Genomic DNA, 13,855 nt, shown 5'->3' on the forward strand with positions numbered 1-13,855 from the left:
GCGAAATGTTGCTAAAATGCAGCGGACCTTAAGGGAGCGGAAAGAAATCGAGACAAATAGTAGACGAATGCCCCTCCACATGGCACGGGCTGTGCTCGAGACGGCGAGATCTCATTTTTCGACGAAACGCCGCTCGCTGTTGCGACTGACGGGTTTTCTATATAGTAAACGTGACGAGTCAGTGCTGAGGCCGTGTGGAATGGTGGGGAACGCGCGCTTGAGTAGCGCCCGACGAAAAATCGACGAACGCCCGATTTCACGATTGCGGTACGGCTGATCATCGCCCGGGCACGATCATTCCGCTGCTGTGAACGTGTGAGGTGCGTCTCTGCGGTGTAGTACGTGTTTCCTGTGCCGAGTTTTGTGTCCTCTTGCGTTCGCTTGCTGCACGGCCCGATCCCGGTAGCAAACCGGGGCGGATCATCATTTTGCTTGTGTTTCGGTTAGTTTGTTATGCTGGTTATTCGAACGTTTTACACGGGATTATCCAGAGTGTTTAGTATTGTAGAAGAAAGTATCGCAGACTCGCTTTAACTTTATTGTGCCTCAAGGGTTCGTCGTTTGTGCAAGTGTTGAAGTTTTTCCTACTGTTTTCTGTTCTTGACTGAATTTCATTGCATCTTATTTTAGTGACGTGTGATGTGTATTGTAATACTCTCTATTGGGGAGTATGATTGAATGAAATTGTTAGTACAATTCTATGTCTGTCTTATGCAAGAACGAAAAGTTGGTCAGTAGATCCTTGTGTGAAATAACATAACGAGCAAGTGGCAGTATAATGCAATAGTGATCATTTAATTTTATATATGTTTTTTGTGAGTCAATGTGTGATTCTGTGGTAAAAAAAAGACAACACAAACCGATGCAGCATCTTCCACCGTCAGCAGAACGAAGAAGGTAAAAGTTATGTTTAAGCAAAACAAACTAGTAGGAAAAAATAAAACATAAATCAATGTATCAAAAGACTCTGACACCGGATTTCTCGATTGATCATTCAGTAGAATATTTTATAGTAAAATGAGAAGTTTTGCAAAGTTTGATAGCAATCGCCAATAAAATGAACAACAATCAAACGGTTAAAATTCGAAATTTTTGGTTGTGAAACAATTTGACTCAACATAAAACATTAGAAAGGTAGAATAGTCAAAAACGAAACCAACAAAAAGAGCAAATTCTCACACTGTCTTCAAACGATGAACAGAATCGATTTATCGACAAATGGCAACAAGGATGATACGTTTCATACGACGGGGTGGTGCTTAACCAGTTGCATTCGATTACATGTTATGTAGCGCTTCTGTTCATGTGTAGTCACCTTTCTTTTTTATTTGCTCCGGCAAACGCACACACAATCGATCGATTGCTCGACCAGGGCGTGCGGGTCAGACAGCATATGGGTTCATGGCGTACAGTCGAGTTTAATTGAACGGCGGCAAAATGGACACGCTAAAACGATGGTGGGCCAACGAAAAGGATACAAAAAAAAATCATACACAAAAAATTTAAGAAATCTAGAAAGGTGAAAAAAAAGCTCGGTTGCACATCGGTCAGCATACATTTTCCACCCACGCTTACGCACACGATCGGGCCGGCAGCGCAGCGTGCGCAACCATTATTAGCCCCGCGGTGATCATCAGCATACGTTTGTGCCACCGCCCTTCCCAAGTGCTTACCTACCTTCCCCTCCCACTACCAAACGCCGTTCACTTTCAACGAAAACGGGCGGCGTCGTTGTTTTTGGCACATTTGTTTTCCATTTTTGCGTGCGCGTCCAAATCGCGGACGGTGGTCGTTGATGATGTTATGATTATTGATTTTCTGTCAGACTCAACAAACATGCAAACGGTGTGGGTGGCGAGTTTTCCAAAAAAAAATAAATGAAACCGACGCGAAAATTGAAACTCGACAATTGACACACTAATAGGGGGTGGGATGGTACGGTGGTTTGAGGAGGGGGGGTGTGCGTGTGTGTATTGCAAAATGCCCCATCGATCATCACCTTCGACAGTGCAGTTCAACCCCTGGCTGCACCCTTTCCCCACCTTAAGGAATAGGAAAAAAAGAAAACCCCATCGATGCAAAAATCGCCACCGACACGTGGTGTTGCTTTTTTTCCCCCTTTTCCACCTCGACAAACACACACACACACATGAGCGTCCCTGGTTGGATTCCATGCCGTCAGTTACGCTCCATTGACTGGTGCACCAGTTGCATCAGAACATACCGTTACCATTAGAATGGTGGCCTGCACCACGCGTCTTGGTCCATCCCCGCCGACTTGATGGGTCTCTTCGCCTTCTCTACCACCGCTTTCCTCCCCCAAACTGGCTCCAATGTCTGTCGTGGTTGCTTCTAATTATTATTAACATTGTGTTGCCAATCGTACATCAAACTGCGGCCGGTAAGGTGCAGCAACAACATTGGTTAGAACGAACCTATTGCAAATCGATCCTTTTGCCCAACCTTAGTACTTCCAGCGACGTTGGTCGGCGGTGCCGGAGGGAATGTCGAACGGAATGTCGTTGAAAGTCGCACCGGAGTGGCTGCATTCTTCTTGTGGATGGTTGTGCCAAATGGTGCACAAGATAATCACTCGAACAAGACGTGCATGTGGAACAGTGGACTAAATATTTTTCAAAGCACCAAAAAAGGATTTAAACAATACATAAAAATTGGTTAAAAAAAACCCAGCACGACAAACAGTTTTCCATCAACAAAATGTTTCCTATCACTGCTACCCTAAACACACCCCTTTTACACGAAATTATTATTAAGTGCCTTGCAAGGGAGAAAATATTGCGAGCCAGTAAAGCAATATAAAATGCATCCGTTTTCTTCCGATTAAACACACGGTTGAGAGCCTTTCCGGGGCGTCAATTACAAGAAGCTACCGGAATTACGACGGGCAAAGTAGCAATATTAGAGCAAACCCATTTACTCGATGGTTTGATGGAAAACCTACGTCGAGGAGGGACGGTGGAAGGAAGGAAGCAGCTAGCAAAAAAGGCAAACCCATAAATCATCGGTGCAATAAATGTAGCGAGCATGTTGTCGCTCGGTTCGCGAAACGAATGTGACCCCAGACACCGAAGGGGGTGATATATGTGGAGTTTATTTATTAAAACCCCGCACAAAAACTCGTCGGGCACTTTAATGACCTCTTGCTTGCTTGCTGCTTCGTTTTGCGCTGAGGGAAGTCCGCCGTCTTCGTTTGGCGGGCGGAGATGGAATTGATTTTGTTTGGCAGGTTTTTTGTTTTGCTGTCAGGCTTTGCTCCAGTGACCTCCGGGCGCGGCCAAATTCATTCGAAGGTCCTTCGGAAAGAGGAAACCGAACAGTTGGTTTCAGTCCGAAATGGCTTGCTTGCGGAAAATCCGCCAACCGGAAGGTGAAAATATGGCCGAGCATGTGTTCGCTCGGAGGAGTGCGGGAAACCGATTCGCGTTTTGCCGGTTCATCGATGGCATTGAGCGTGGTGGTGTATTTTATTGATATTTTAATCAAATTAAACCTCACGCTCTGGAAGTACGAGGTTTTTCTGCTAATGAGTCCGGCTAGAAGAGAAGGAGCGAAATTAAAGAATAGGAACCGGTTGGATGTACTATTGGTACGGGTGACCTCAAGATGGTTGGGTGATAATTAATATAATCTAGTCGATAATGTTTCCTTTTGTGGATTTGTTTTCCTTATTCCCATTTGAGATAAGTTCAAGCTACCATGGAACCGAAATGCTAAATATTAAAAAAAATGGAAAGCAACATCAACACAGAACTTCTAAATCTTGAAAGATTTTTTAGCTTCGTTAGTAGCTCTAGAAGTATAAACAGTTCCAGTATTTCACTCTAGTATCTATTAGTAAAAAGGGACTATCGGCAACGGATGTTGTGACGGACATGGAAACTGCAAGGTTTTGCTTCATTTTTGCCTAAATGCTCACCACGGTGCACCTTTGGTACGAACTTCGTGGGCTTTAAATTAAAACTAATTAAACCAACCCTAGTGCCAGCCTTGGTGCGCCCACTCGCGAGTTTGGAGTTAGTTTCAGATTTTTCCAATCCGGAGTTTCTTCTCTCCGTTGTTTTTTTTTTGCACGCCATTCACCCATTACGAGGTTCATTGGATTGGCGGTCGTCTTGAAGGTCCAACAAAAAAAAAAAGGGACGGAGAAGCCTTCTTCCGAAACTTGGAACGCGGTGAACGCGATGAAGCGAACGGATTGAGTCGGCAAGATGTTAACGCCTTCCGGCACCCGTGATGGGGGTTGGCTGCTCGTCGAGCACAAACTTTGGCTTTTTTTTGTGTTCGGCCTGCTTCGATTTTCTCCCGCGTTTGCGGCTCGTTAAAACAAACGTGATCAAAGGGCGCAAAAGGGTGCGCTTGTGGGACAGATGAGAAAATCAATTGAATTTTCATCTACGATTTTTCGACGTCGTGGACGTCGAGGACGCACAAATTGAAAACCGATGAAGCCGTAAATGAAATCCGAGGTGGAGAAAACTGGCCCTATACAGCAAACCATAACCATGTTGCGGTGTAGATTTGTAGATTAAAAATTAATGTGTACACAATAAAATTATGTTAGCTTTATTAGTTGATGAAACAAAACAAAAGTGAGCTTAAAAATCACCACATTTGTCATCCAACTTTCAATTCACTCGAGCACCAACCGATGTAATTGATAATGTTTGCACGCAGCATTTGGAAAAAGGGAGAATTCGTTGGAAACACAACACGCTCACTTGCGAACCCTTTTACGCAATCGATACGACACACGAGCCTTTCGGTTCATCTGATGTTGCGACGAGTGACGTATTTGTTTGCTTCTTCTTCGCCCGGAGCAGCCCCGTAATCCAGCTCAGGGGTGGTGTTTTGGGCTGAGTCGGAACAATAATCTCATTAATTGGAACCACCGTTGATTTTTTCGAGGATTTTAGAAACCACCTGAATCGATTCGAGCTTTGAAACCTGCGCCAGGTCCTGGCAATAGTTATATGTCATCAAAAAGTCATCAAGCAACGCTCTCTCGATCACATGGGTGTATGTGAGTGTGTTTTTCTGTGTCGTTTCATTCACGCCGAGTGACCTAAAATTAACGTCGGCGACGCGTTTTTGAGATTGAAAGTAAGGACGGCGTGTTGCTGGAACGAAAGCGCCGAAGAAGAAGCTGAAATGCTACTCGGCGGAACGGAAGACGGCGACGATGGCGTCCTTGGGTTGCTATCGTCCCCCCGAGGGCACCATCGTCCGGGGGATTATGTGTGCGGATAAGCGACGAAACAAAAACCCTCCGAGCGACCTTTTGTTCCACATTTGCTGCTACTGCAGGGACGCTGTTCCTTTGGGCCTCTACGCACAGTGTTCACGCAACCGTAGAACCGATTGGACCAGTTTGACGGGCCCGCGGACCGACTGATGGACGCACCAGTGACACGAGGGAAGGTACAGCCCGCCGGAGAGGATAGGTAGTGTGGGAATTTACAACCACACGCGGCATGGTGCAAGTGTGCCGGTTTGCAACATAACGAACAAGTTTATGCTTCGACCAGGTTATGTTATCCACCTGCTGCTGACGTCCTGCTGATTCTTGGGCTCTTCGCAGTTCCCCTCCAGAGCCGTCGAAGGGTGTAACAAACCCCTCACCCAACGTTTCGTGGCGAAAGACAGTAGGAAAGCTTTTCGATAAACAGGTGTTCGAAAGAATGTCGTTTAGATATTCTAAATTTAGCACCAAAGGGCCCGATGTTACTGATTGCCTGCGCGATGTTTGTAGGAAATCATAATTTTCCACGCTACGATAGATTAAAAGCGACGATTGATTATGCATGAGTTGAAGGATTATGCAAATGAAATGATTAACGTTTTGGAACTTTTTTATTACATTTGCTAAGTGTATGTTTAACCAGCAAAAGTATTTAAAGGCCATTTATTGGCTCTGGTGCTGATCCCTCATGGTGAAGATAACCAATACCTTTTTCTGGGTGAGATATTGCTTCGTTTTCTAATCTTTAACATGTGTTGTTTGTAAAGCTGTCTCTCCAATCAATTGTTGACGATCGATTTATGTAAAACCGTAACGAAACACCAGCCTTCTCAGGGCATGATTTTCCGACGTGGTAGATGAAGGCGATGGTTTCGTTTCGATTAGCAGTTAACGGAGTTTTCCACCCCGGAGATAAGTTTTCCATTTGTTGTCGGTGCACGATATTGAAACCTTCCACTTTCTGGCGTTGTTCTTTCAGACGTTTAGTGCACCTCCAGCATCCTAAGGCATGTGCTGATGTCGCCCGGATATCGATGGGCGATGACAGGCCTGCTCGAACAAGCGATATCGATTTCGATTGGCCGTAAAAACGTACTGGCTGCGGGATGAAGACGAGGGGAAACACCGAACACGGGCGACCCGGCGTTTGGACGTTTTGCTTTCGAACCGGCTTCGGTTGAGAAGGTCATGTCTTACAAGGCGCTTAATTGTCACTCCTGGGAGCCAAGGGACCGGCCCTGGGATGAGGTGGCAACGGTGGCCCGGCGGCAGTGCGATGATGTTGTAAGGTCGCGAGAATCTCACTCCGGGCATCGGAATGAGGTGCGTTTCCTCCCGGTGCGGTGAGGCTGGGGTTGGGTCAGAAAACAAGGCCACGCAAGGTAACGCGCAGGAAATTCACATGACGACAGTTCGATCGACATAAATATGCATGATGGCTTTGCGTGGAGCATCGTGCCAGTCTCTGGGGAGTATGCTCGAGGCGGTTGAAGCTTTTATAAGTACGATTTTATTGATCCAGAGCGATAAGTTCGACAAGTAGAAGATCAAGTGTAGCTGTGAGAACTATTTGCCAATCTTGATCGGAACTGGAGTTATAATCTGGGTGTTTGAAGACCTCATAATAACGGTTCGCTTTGCGTTTCTGCAGGTGGACCCAACATGATGCTAGGGATGGCCTTATTATCTGCTTTCTGGCTTGAACATTTCGGTTTCTGATCATTTGTCCTGCGTGCTGAATTCGGGAATGTAATAAATTGTGATGGTCAGTGCTGTATGGCATTTTATCTGCCGTTAAGGTGGTCTCTTTGTCTCGCAGAATCGTACCGAAAAACCAATCCCACCCCACAAAAGCACCACCACTTTCCACCACGATATCTTCCAGCCTCAAGTATCTTTCTCGTACACGCCCACTCGGGGTAGATGTTGAACTAATGGAATTTCCAGTTTTCACAACCACCTCGGAACAAGCTTCGCCAGCAGCAACCAAAATGAATGGCCACCGTTTCGAAAGGTTAGTAGTGAAACAAACTAGATCCATACAGCTCGTTGAGCCCATCAAGTTGAGGCAGGAAAGTACAGCTTATCGTGTTTGCTACACTGCTATCCTTTTTTTATGTCGGTCTGTTCTGAAAGTTGTATTGTAGGTTCAACGAACTGCGAGCAGTGGCCACCTGTGGCGAAACCAGTCGGTAGAATGATCTCTCGTTGACAAGTTTTTACTAACAAGGTGCAAAGAATTTCATTAAATTAATTACCATCGTTACATTCGTTACTTGTTTAAAGGTTACTCCTCAATTCTGCGGGGAAGGAAATCTTTTCCGGCGATTTGTAGATGATTCATAAATGATGTCTGATTTGTCAAAATTTAGTAAATAGAGGCTAATAGCAAAGGAATCACAGAACGAACATGCGGGATTTTCGGTTGTTTAAAGTTTTGGTTCAATAAAAGGCCTGTGTCTAAGTTCTGGGAAAATACATTCCTCTTAGGATGGGCCTCTTATTCATTCGTGATGTTTTTATGACGTGACGTAATTAGACATGAATCACACAGAAAAGCCTACAGTTATGAGGTTCTAGCGACTCATCGTAGGAAGTTTTAATTGAACTTTCCCCAGCTAACGGGACAGCTAATGACGCAGGAATTGGCAGGCCTCTGCTACTGGAATTTTGGAGTCAAAGTCCAATAAATCGGTCTGGACATTGAGTTCTGATCGTTAATCAAGTTGCAAAGAAAGCGAAACTGTAAAAATCATCCTTGATGCATTTTCTTGTTAATTGCAGTTGGATTTGTCATCCATTGGTGTGTCTGTCGAAGCTGCCGATGTATTGACAGCATATTTGCATCCACGTACGCTCCGTTGATTAGTAATGAATCGAATGTCCCCCACTTACAGAATGCGACTACATTACCACTTCCTGCGTTGAAACGCTGGTCAGGCTTAAGCATTCGCAAAGTAACACTCGGCCAGATCGGCACTCAGCTTCTTCCTTCCAAAGCGGAGAGTTTCATCTTTGTGTCTCGTTGTCTCATTTCAGTCCTCGAGGGCAACCGGTGTGGTACGAATATTAGGACGTTTGTCGCCGTAAACCGGATCGGCTATCGGATAAAACAAAAAAACCCCAGACCTTAAACAGGATCGCTTCGTAGCCATCAGCAGTGTATGAAAATTGGAATAAAGAACCCGAATCGAATCGGTCGCCCGTGGAAGGTGCTGCTGAAGTTGGAAAAAGTGAACCGCAGGTGCAAGATGGCCATCGGTGGGTAGCAACCGATTCGCCGAGCCGGACATAAGGAGGAGTTGGTCTTGATCCAAGCACATCGAGCTCAGCTCCCTTCACGTCATCGAATTCGAGCGTCGGAACGCGTCGGTTCGTCGCTTAATGGACCGTTGAAGTCGTCGGCTGTGATATTATTCATTCCGTTTTCATTACTCGTTGTAGCGTTAGAATACAGTTCTTCCTGTCCATTCGGGACGAAAGGTTTAACAGCAGTGTTTTAGAAAGGTGTTTTTCAGTGTATGAAACTAGCTTAAATGTTATATTTTTATTGTTTTTAATTTACATGCAGTGTTTGGTGTACGATTTGCTGAGAAAAGTGTACCGATAATTTCCTGTTAGTGTTACCCCTTTAAAGCTATCCCGTGAAGAAAGTTCATTTAATTGGTGTATTTGTCTTGTATCTTTCAAATGTCATTGAAACGTCAAAGTGAATAGCTCTAGCCGACGCGTGATGATTAAGAAATAATCCAGAGCGAGATAAAGAGTTAACGTGGTGTTTACTTTAGGTCTTGAGTTCTTTTTGTGTGGTTCAAAAAATCTCAAAGCTTCTCCCATCGTACGTAAGGTTCTGGAAAGTGTTAACGTACTCGCGTACGAAAAATCGAAAGCCCGTGGAAAGGGAATCACCTTCTTCACGCACTTGGCGCTGGTGTGAATCCGGTGCGACCGGTCGGTGGCGTTGACTGTAGGAATTTCTCCTGACACAGACACAGCAACGGACACACTCCTCGAATCACGATGGTGATGTCACTGTACCGGACTATCAAAGGCCACACGGGGACGTACAAGCGGAGGAAGAACCGCGAACTTGAAAGAAGGTAAGTGTGCAAACATACCAATTGAGCGTGTAATATGATACGGTGTCTCGTGTGCGACTCAAGGTTGAATATTTAAGGGACTTGCTCGCCGAAGAACATGTTGGTGATGGTCCACCGTACCATCCACCGGGGTTAACACTTTTCGTAGCGTAACGAACCAAAGTTGAATCCGTGAAAGTGAAAGTTTCTTCCACCGGCACGATGTTTGCTTAGCCTGGCTTTTGGCTTTAGGTTTATTTTAAAGATTAACATTCGATTTACCAACAATCAGCATGGTTTGGTTGGTATTTGTGCTGCCCGTGGGTAACAAGCTCTGGTTGATTCAATACATTGTGTCAAATCAGGGGTGAAGCACCCTCCATTTGGGAGGTCAATGGGAGTGAAAATTATCATTTAAATATCATGCAGCAGTGGGTAGGGACGCATCGTTGAGATTGTTGTATTAGTAACACGAGACATGTGTTAGAAAGGGTAGGAGGGCGTGTCAGTAGCCGCAAAGGTTGAATAATCATGTGAAGGGAAAGCCGAACGGCTATGCGAGTTGTGCGACCTGCTCCGCTCAATTCGGTAGTACTTCGGTTCGGGCAAATTATGGGGTTTTTTGATGGACTCCTAGCCTCGCGATCAGCATCGTTTCCGGTCCGTGGCGCCCCCTAAAAGTGCCGCGTCCGCCGGAGGGAACGGAGCGTTTTTCCGACCGGCGGGAAAAAGGAAGCATCCGTGACGATGAATGCGAGGAGCCGCGAAAGTGGGAAGCGCGGGACCGTTCGGCCCAAAACTAAGACTAAGAGGGGTGGGTGATACACACGACACCGGCAAAATCAAATACAGAAATGCGTGCGCCAGAGAGAGAGAGAGAAGAAAAACACCCCACGCGGAATGAGCATAAATTGGCAGCGAAATAAAATAGCTGCACGGTACACATTTTTTCCCAAACACACACACTTTATTGGCGCCCGTTTCTTCGGGTCGTTTTGTGAAAACAGACCGTTCGGCCCGTATCCGAGGTGTGGAAACAGATGGTAGCCTATTTGTCGGTAATGGTTTTATGGATAAAACATGGCATATCACGTGTTCATACCACGTCGAACAGTAAAGGTTTTATAAAAGTTATGAATGATAACAATAAAAAAGGCCGTTAGTTGTTTCACATTCGATTCGCTGAAGAAGAGACCGAAAGCGGGTGAAGAAGGTGAGAATATTGAGGGATTTTTAACATCGCATTGCGTGTGAAAAGCATGTACGTATTTTAAGCTCTTGTACGAGTTGTTTTTCAAAATGGTGCTTCTATAGGAGTTAATAGATGTGCATCTCAAAAGTCATGAAAGTAAATCGATACTTAACATTTTTTCGGGAGCTTTAGATGACAAAGGTGATAAAACACGAAGCTATTTGAGTTGTAAAAAAAAGTGTTGCTGTATGAAATGAATTCAAGTAACCTTGTTAGAGAAAAGAAAATATCATACCAAGACCTACCTAGACGATATCACCTGAGGAGATTTCCTCTCGTGAGACTATCTGTTTGAAATGCTGACATGGAATGGTCTAAAGCGAATAAATACTTCCGTAGAACAAACAATACCATGGGAGGCGATGCAAAAACATTGTCGGAAAGGGAAGAACGCTAGAACCGTGGTCGTGATGCTGTGTGTGGTCGTCTTGGATCATGATCTTATGCACTTGAACCTTAGCTGACATCTTGACCGGGAGTGAGCTGTCAGAATCTATGGCAACATGTAGCGTGATAGATCCGAATCGTGTGTCCAATTGTTGACATGACGAGCAAACTGATTTACAAAAAGGTGTTATGTGTTATTTGAACCATAAAGGATATTTGGATTAGTTAAGTGCTGCTTTAGGATCTTTTCGAACTTCTTAGGAAGCACGAACAATTTTATCCGGTTATGTTATATGTTCGTGTTGTTACTAAATCTATTTTAAACATGACCGAATCACAACAACATCCTCGCTGGCCTTAAGAACCCCCCCAGTGCCAGAGTAGTTTCGCAAGACTTTGGTACGGATCGGAGTGGTGTGAATTAAACAAATGCCATTGAATATTTACATCGCTTTGTTTTCCATCGCACTGCGCTTTTCTGCGCAAGCAGCATAAGTTTCCTCGGTAATGGTGTACAAATTCTTACAAGCATTCATCGATTAACCCTAGAGGAAAGGTGCCATACACTTGCGACAACGATCTGGTGATGGTGACGATCTTTCGAAACTGTCGATTCTTTCGAGTCCGTGTCCACCGAGGTTCCGATGAAACAAAGAGGAACGGCGAGCGCAATCTATGGCCTGTGTAGATCCAGATCTTTATGGGATGCCTAAGTAACGGAACGTAAAACCCGGCGCAAGTCAAATGTACTCCTCACGATTCCCCATGTGGTCAACAAACCCATTTGGTGCGCCCCGGGATGATGGGGGCCGTCGTCATGGAGAGAATCATCCGCGAGAATGTTGGCGAGGGGGAGAAATATTCCAAATTTTATCGCTTCCTAAATCGAGCGACATCGACGATGTCTTCTGGTTTCCCGGGGAAGGGGTGGGGAAAGGGGGGGGGGCGGTGGTAGTGGGTGCAAACCCAGGTTCGTCTAAGAACGTGTGGAATGCTTGTTGTGTGTGGCGAGTGGTTCTCGGGTTTTCTAGATAGTGAATATTTTTCTCGCAAGGCGTTACCTTCGGTGGAAAGTAGGAAGAATTTTTTTCCCCCTACAAATTTATGATATTTCCATTTTATGCACAAATAAACGCTGGCGACATGTAACAACGACATGTTGGCAAGTTTCTAAATATCGTGATCGCGACGAGGAGCGTTTTATACGGATGGTTATATAAAATCTCTTGTTGTCAATATGTTGATAGTTTAGATTTAGTTATTTTATTTTACAAGTAAAGGGTTTTAAGTATTATATTGTCTTTTTTATCTATTAATCTAACATACAATTTAAAATTATAATTTTTACCACCACAGAGAACCGTCTTCCTCATTTAACTTTAGAAAACAATCTTGTATGACTAACTCAAACAAAAGACCTTGTAAGCGACGAACCCGCTATTGACAACCAACCCACATCGGTGGTGGGTCTAAAGGTACACATCCTTCAGTCGAGAAATGTTGTCTAGCACCAGGCGAAGGTGGGTGCATCAAGAAAAATGCATCACGTCCATGGGTTGGCACTTGACTCAGCGTACGACGTTAAAATGTCATAATCATCGTCGCCTGAAACCGTGGTGTCGAATGATTGCTCAATAATGCCGTTGCCCCGTGCCGTAGAAGTTCTCCCTTTCCTTAGCCCGGATTATTACCACACTTCCTTTTCGAGATGGCCGCCAATTTAACGCCCAATTGAAGCAAAGTGTTCCGTTTTTGGCGAAACGATTATTATCGTCCCGAGACAGCTTTCCCTCCCTTGGTCAACGATGTCCGATGGCACTGCCGTTAGATCTGGGCGAAAACCGCCGAAGGAAAGCTGTTCCATTTCGGAAGTAATATTGTAGAAAGAAGCGTAGAGTATTTTTGCGTAATTTTGTGCTTTATCGACTGAGTATTTCGCACATCAAAGTGTTCCGGCATTCGATCGTTTTCGATCCAGTTTTCCTTTTCTACCGTGTGCTTTCTGCGCCCTCCCTTTTTGTTTTACTTTTATCTCAAAATTTTCCACTTTCCAACATACCTGGAAAAAAAGGCTGCAGCTCAAGAAAACGATTAAAATATTCCAATACCGTTTCCGTGCATGTGAGTGAGAGTTTTGCAACTCCCGCACGGGCCGTTCTCCGTCGTTGAGAAAATGGGAAAGCCAGTCAACGAAAACGATGCTAATTGGTGATTGCGCGGCTCGGCTCGTTTTGCTCGGACCAGCACTCATTGCACCGCTTTGCCGGTTGCGGTGGTTCTGCTGGCTGTTATCAAGGAAAAAGCAGCCCGCCCCGTTTTGCTGGAGGAAGTGTTTGGTGCAGCTCGGAAACGGGGAGCCGTGTGGTTAGATCGCGGAACGATATTTCCAGTAGCGGCGTGCCCGCTGTCGGTTATTTATTCGACGTGAACGACGGTTAAGTGCGCATCAGTTTGCAGTTTGCTCTAATTTCATCTCCGGCCAGCCATTATCGACAGCTCCGCCATTTATCGCAACTGTTATTGACAATGGCTCGGGCTTTTCGAGGGCATTTGTTATAGGCACGTTACGTTTCTATCGATCCCTTCCGCACCGTTACAAATCTTTCACTTTTTTAACTTCGGTGGGGCGAGCTTTTGTGATTGCTTTTCGCTATTTGAACAAACCCGATCAACGTTAGAGAAATCAAATTGTGTTGTTTGAAATCTTTGATCAATCGAGTTAAATAAAGGGACGTTTGTTGCAGTCAAATGATTCGATTTAGCAATCATTAACACCAACATGCATTTTACATGCATTCATGGCACTCCCTGGAATAAATCTTACGGGCACGGTTCTGACCTTCTACATTCGATCAGTTTGCTGAAAATATCGCTCGA

General features: G+C 45.0%; 1 protein-coding gene across 1 annotated transcript in view; it reads left to right on the forward strand.

Moving 5' to 3' along the window:
- The first annotated feature begins 9,280 nt into the window (after positions 1-9,280).
- LOC131263718 (uncharacterized) overlaps positions 9,281-13,855 on the forward strand; it is a 119,647-nt gene continuing 115,072 nt past the window's right edge. The window contains exon 1 of the mRNA XM_058265969.1: positions 9,281-9,360. Coding sequence (XP_058121952.1) covers positions 9,281-9,360 — 80 coding nt within the window. The remainder of the gene's footprint in view (positions 9,361-13,855) is intronic.

This window comes from Anopheles coustani, chromosome 2 (genome assembly GCF_943734705.1).
Source record: "Anopheles coustani chromosome 2, idAnoCousDA_361_x.2, whole genome shotgun sequence".
Taxonomy (NCBI): domain Eukaryota; kingdom Metazoa; phylum Arthropoda; class Insecta; order Diptera; family Culicidae; genus Anopheles; species Anopheles coustani.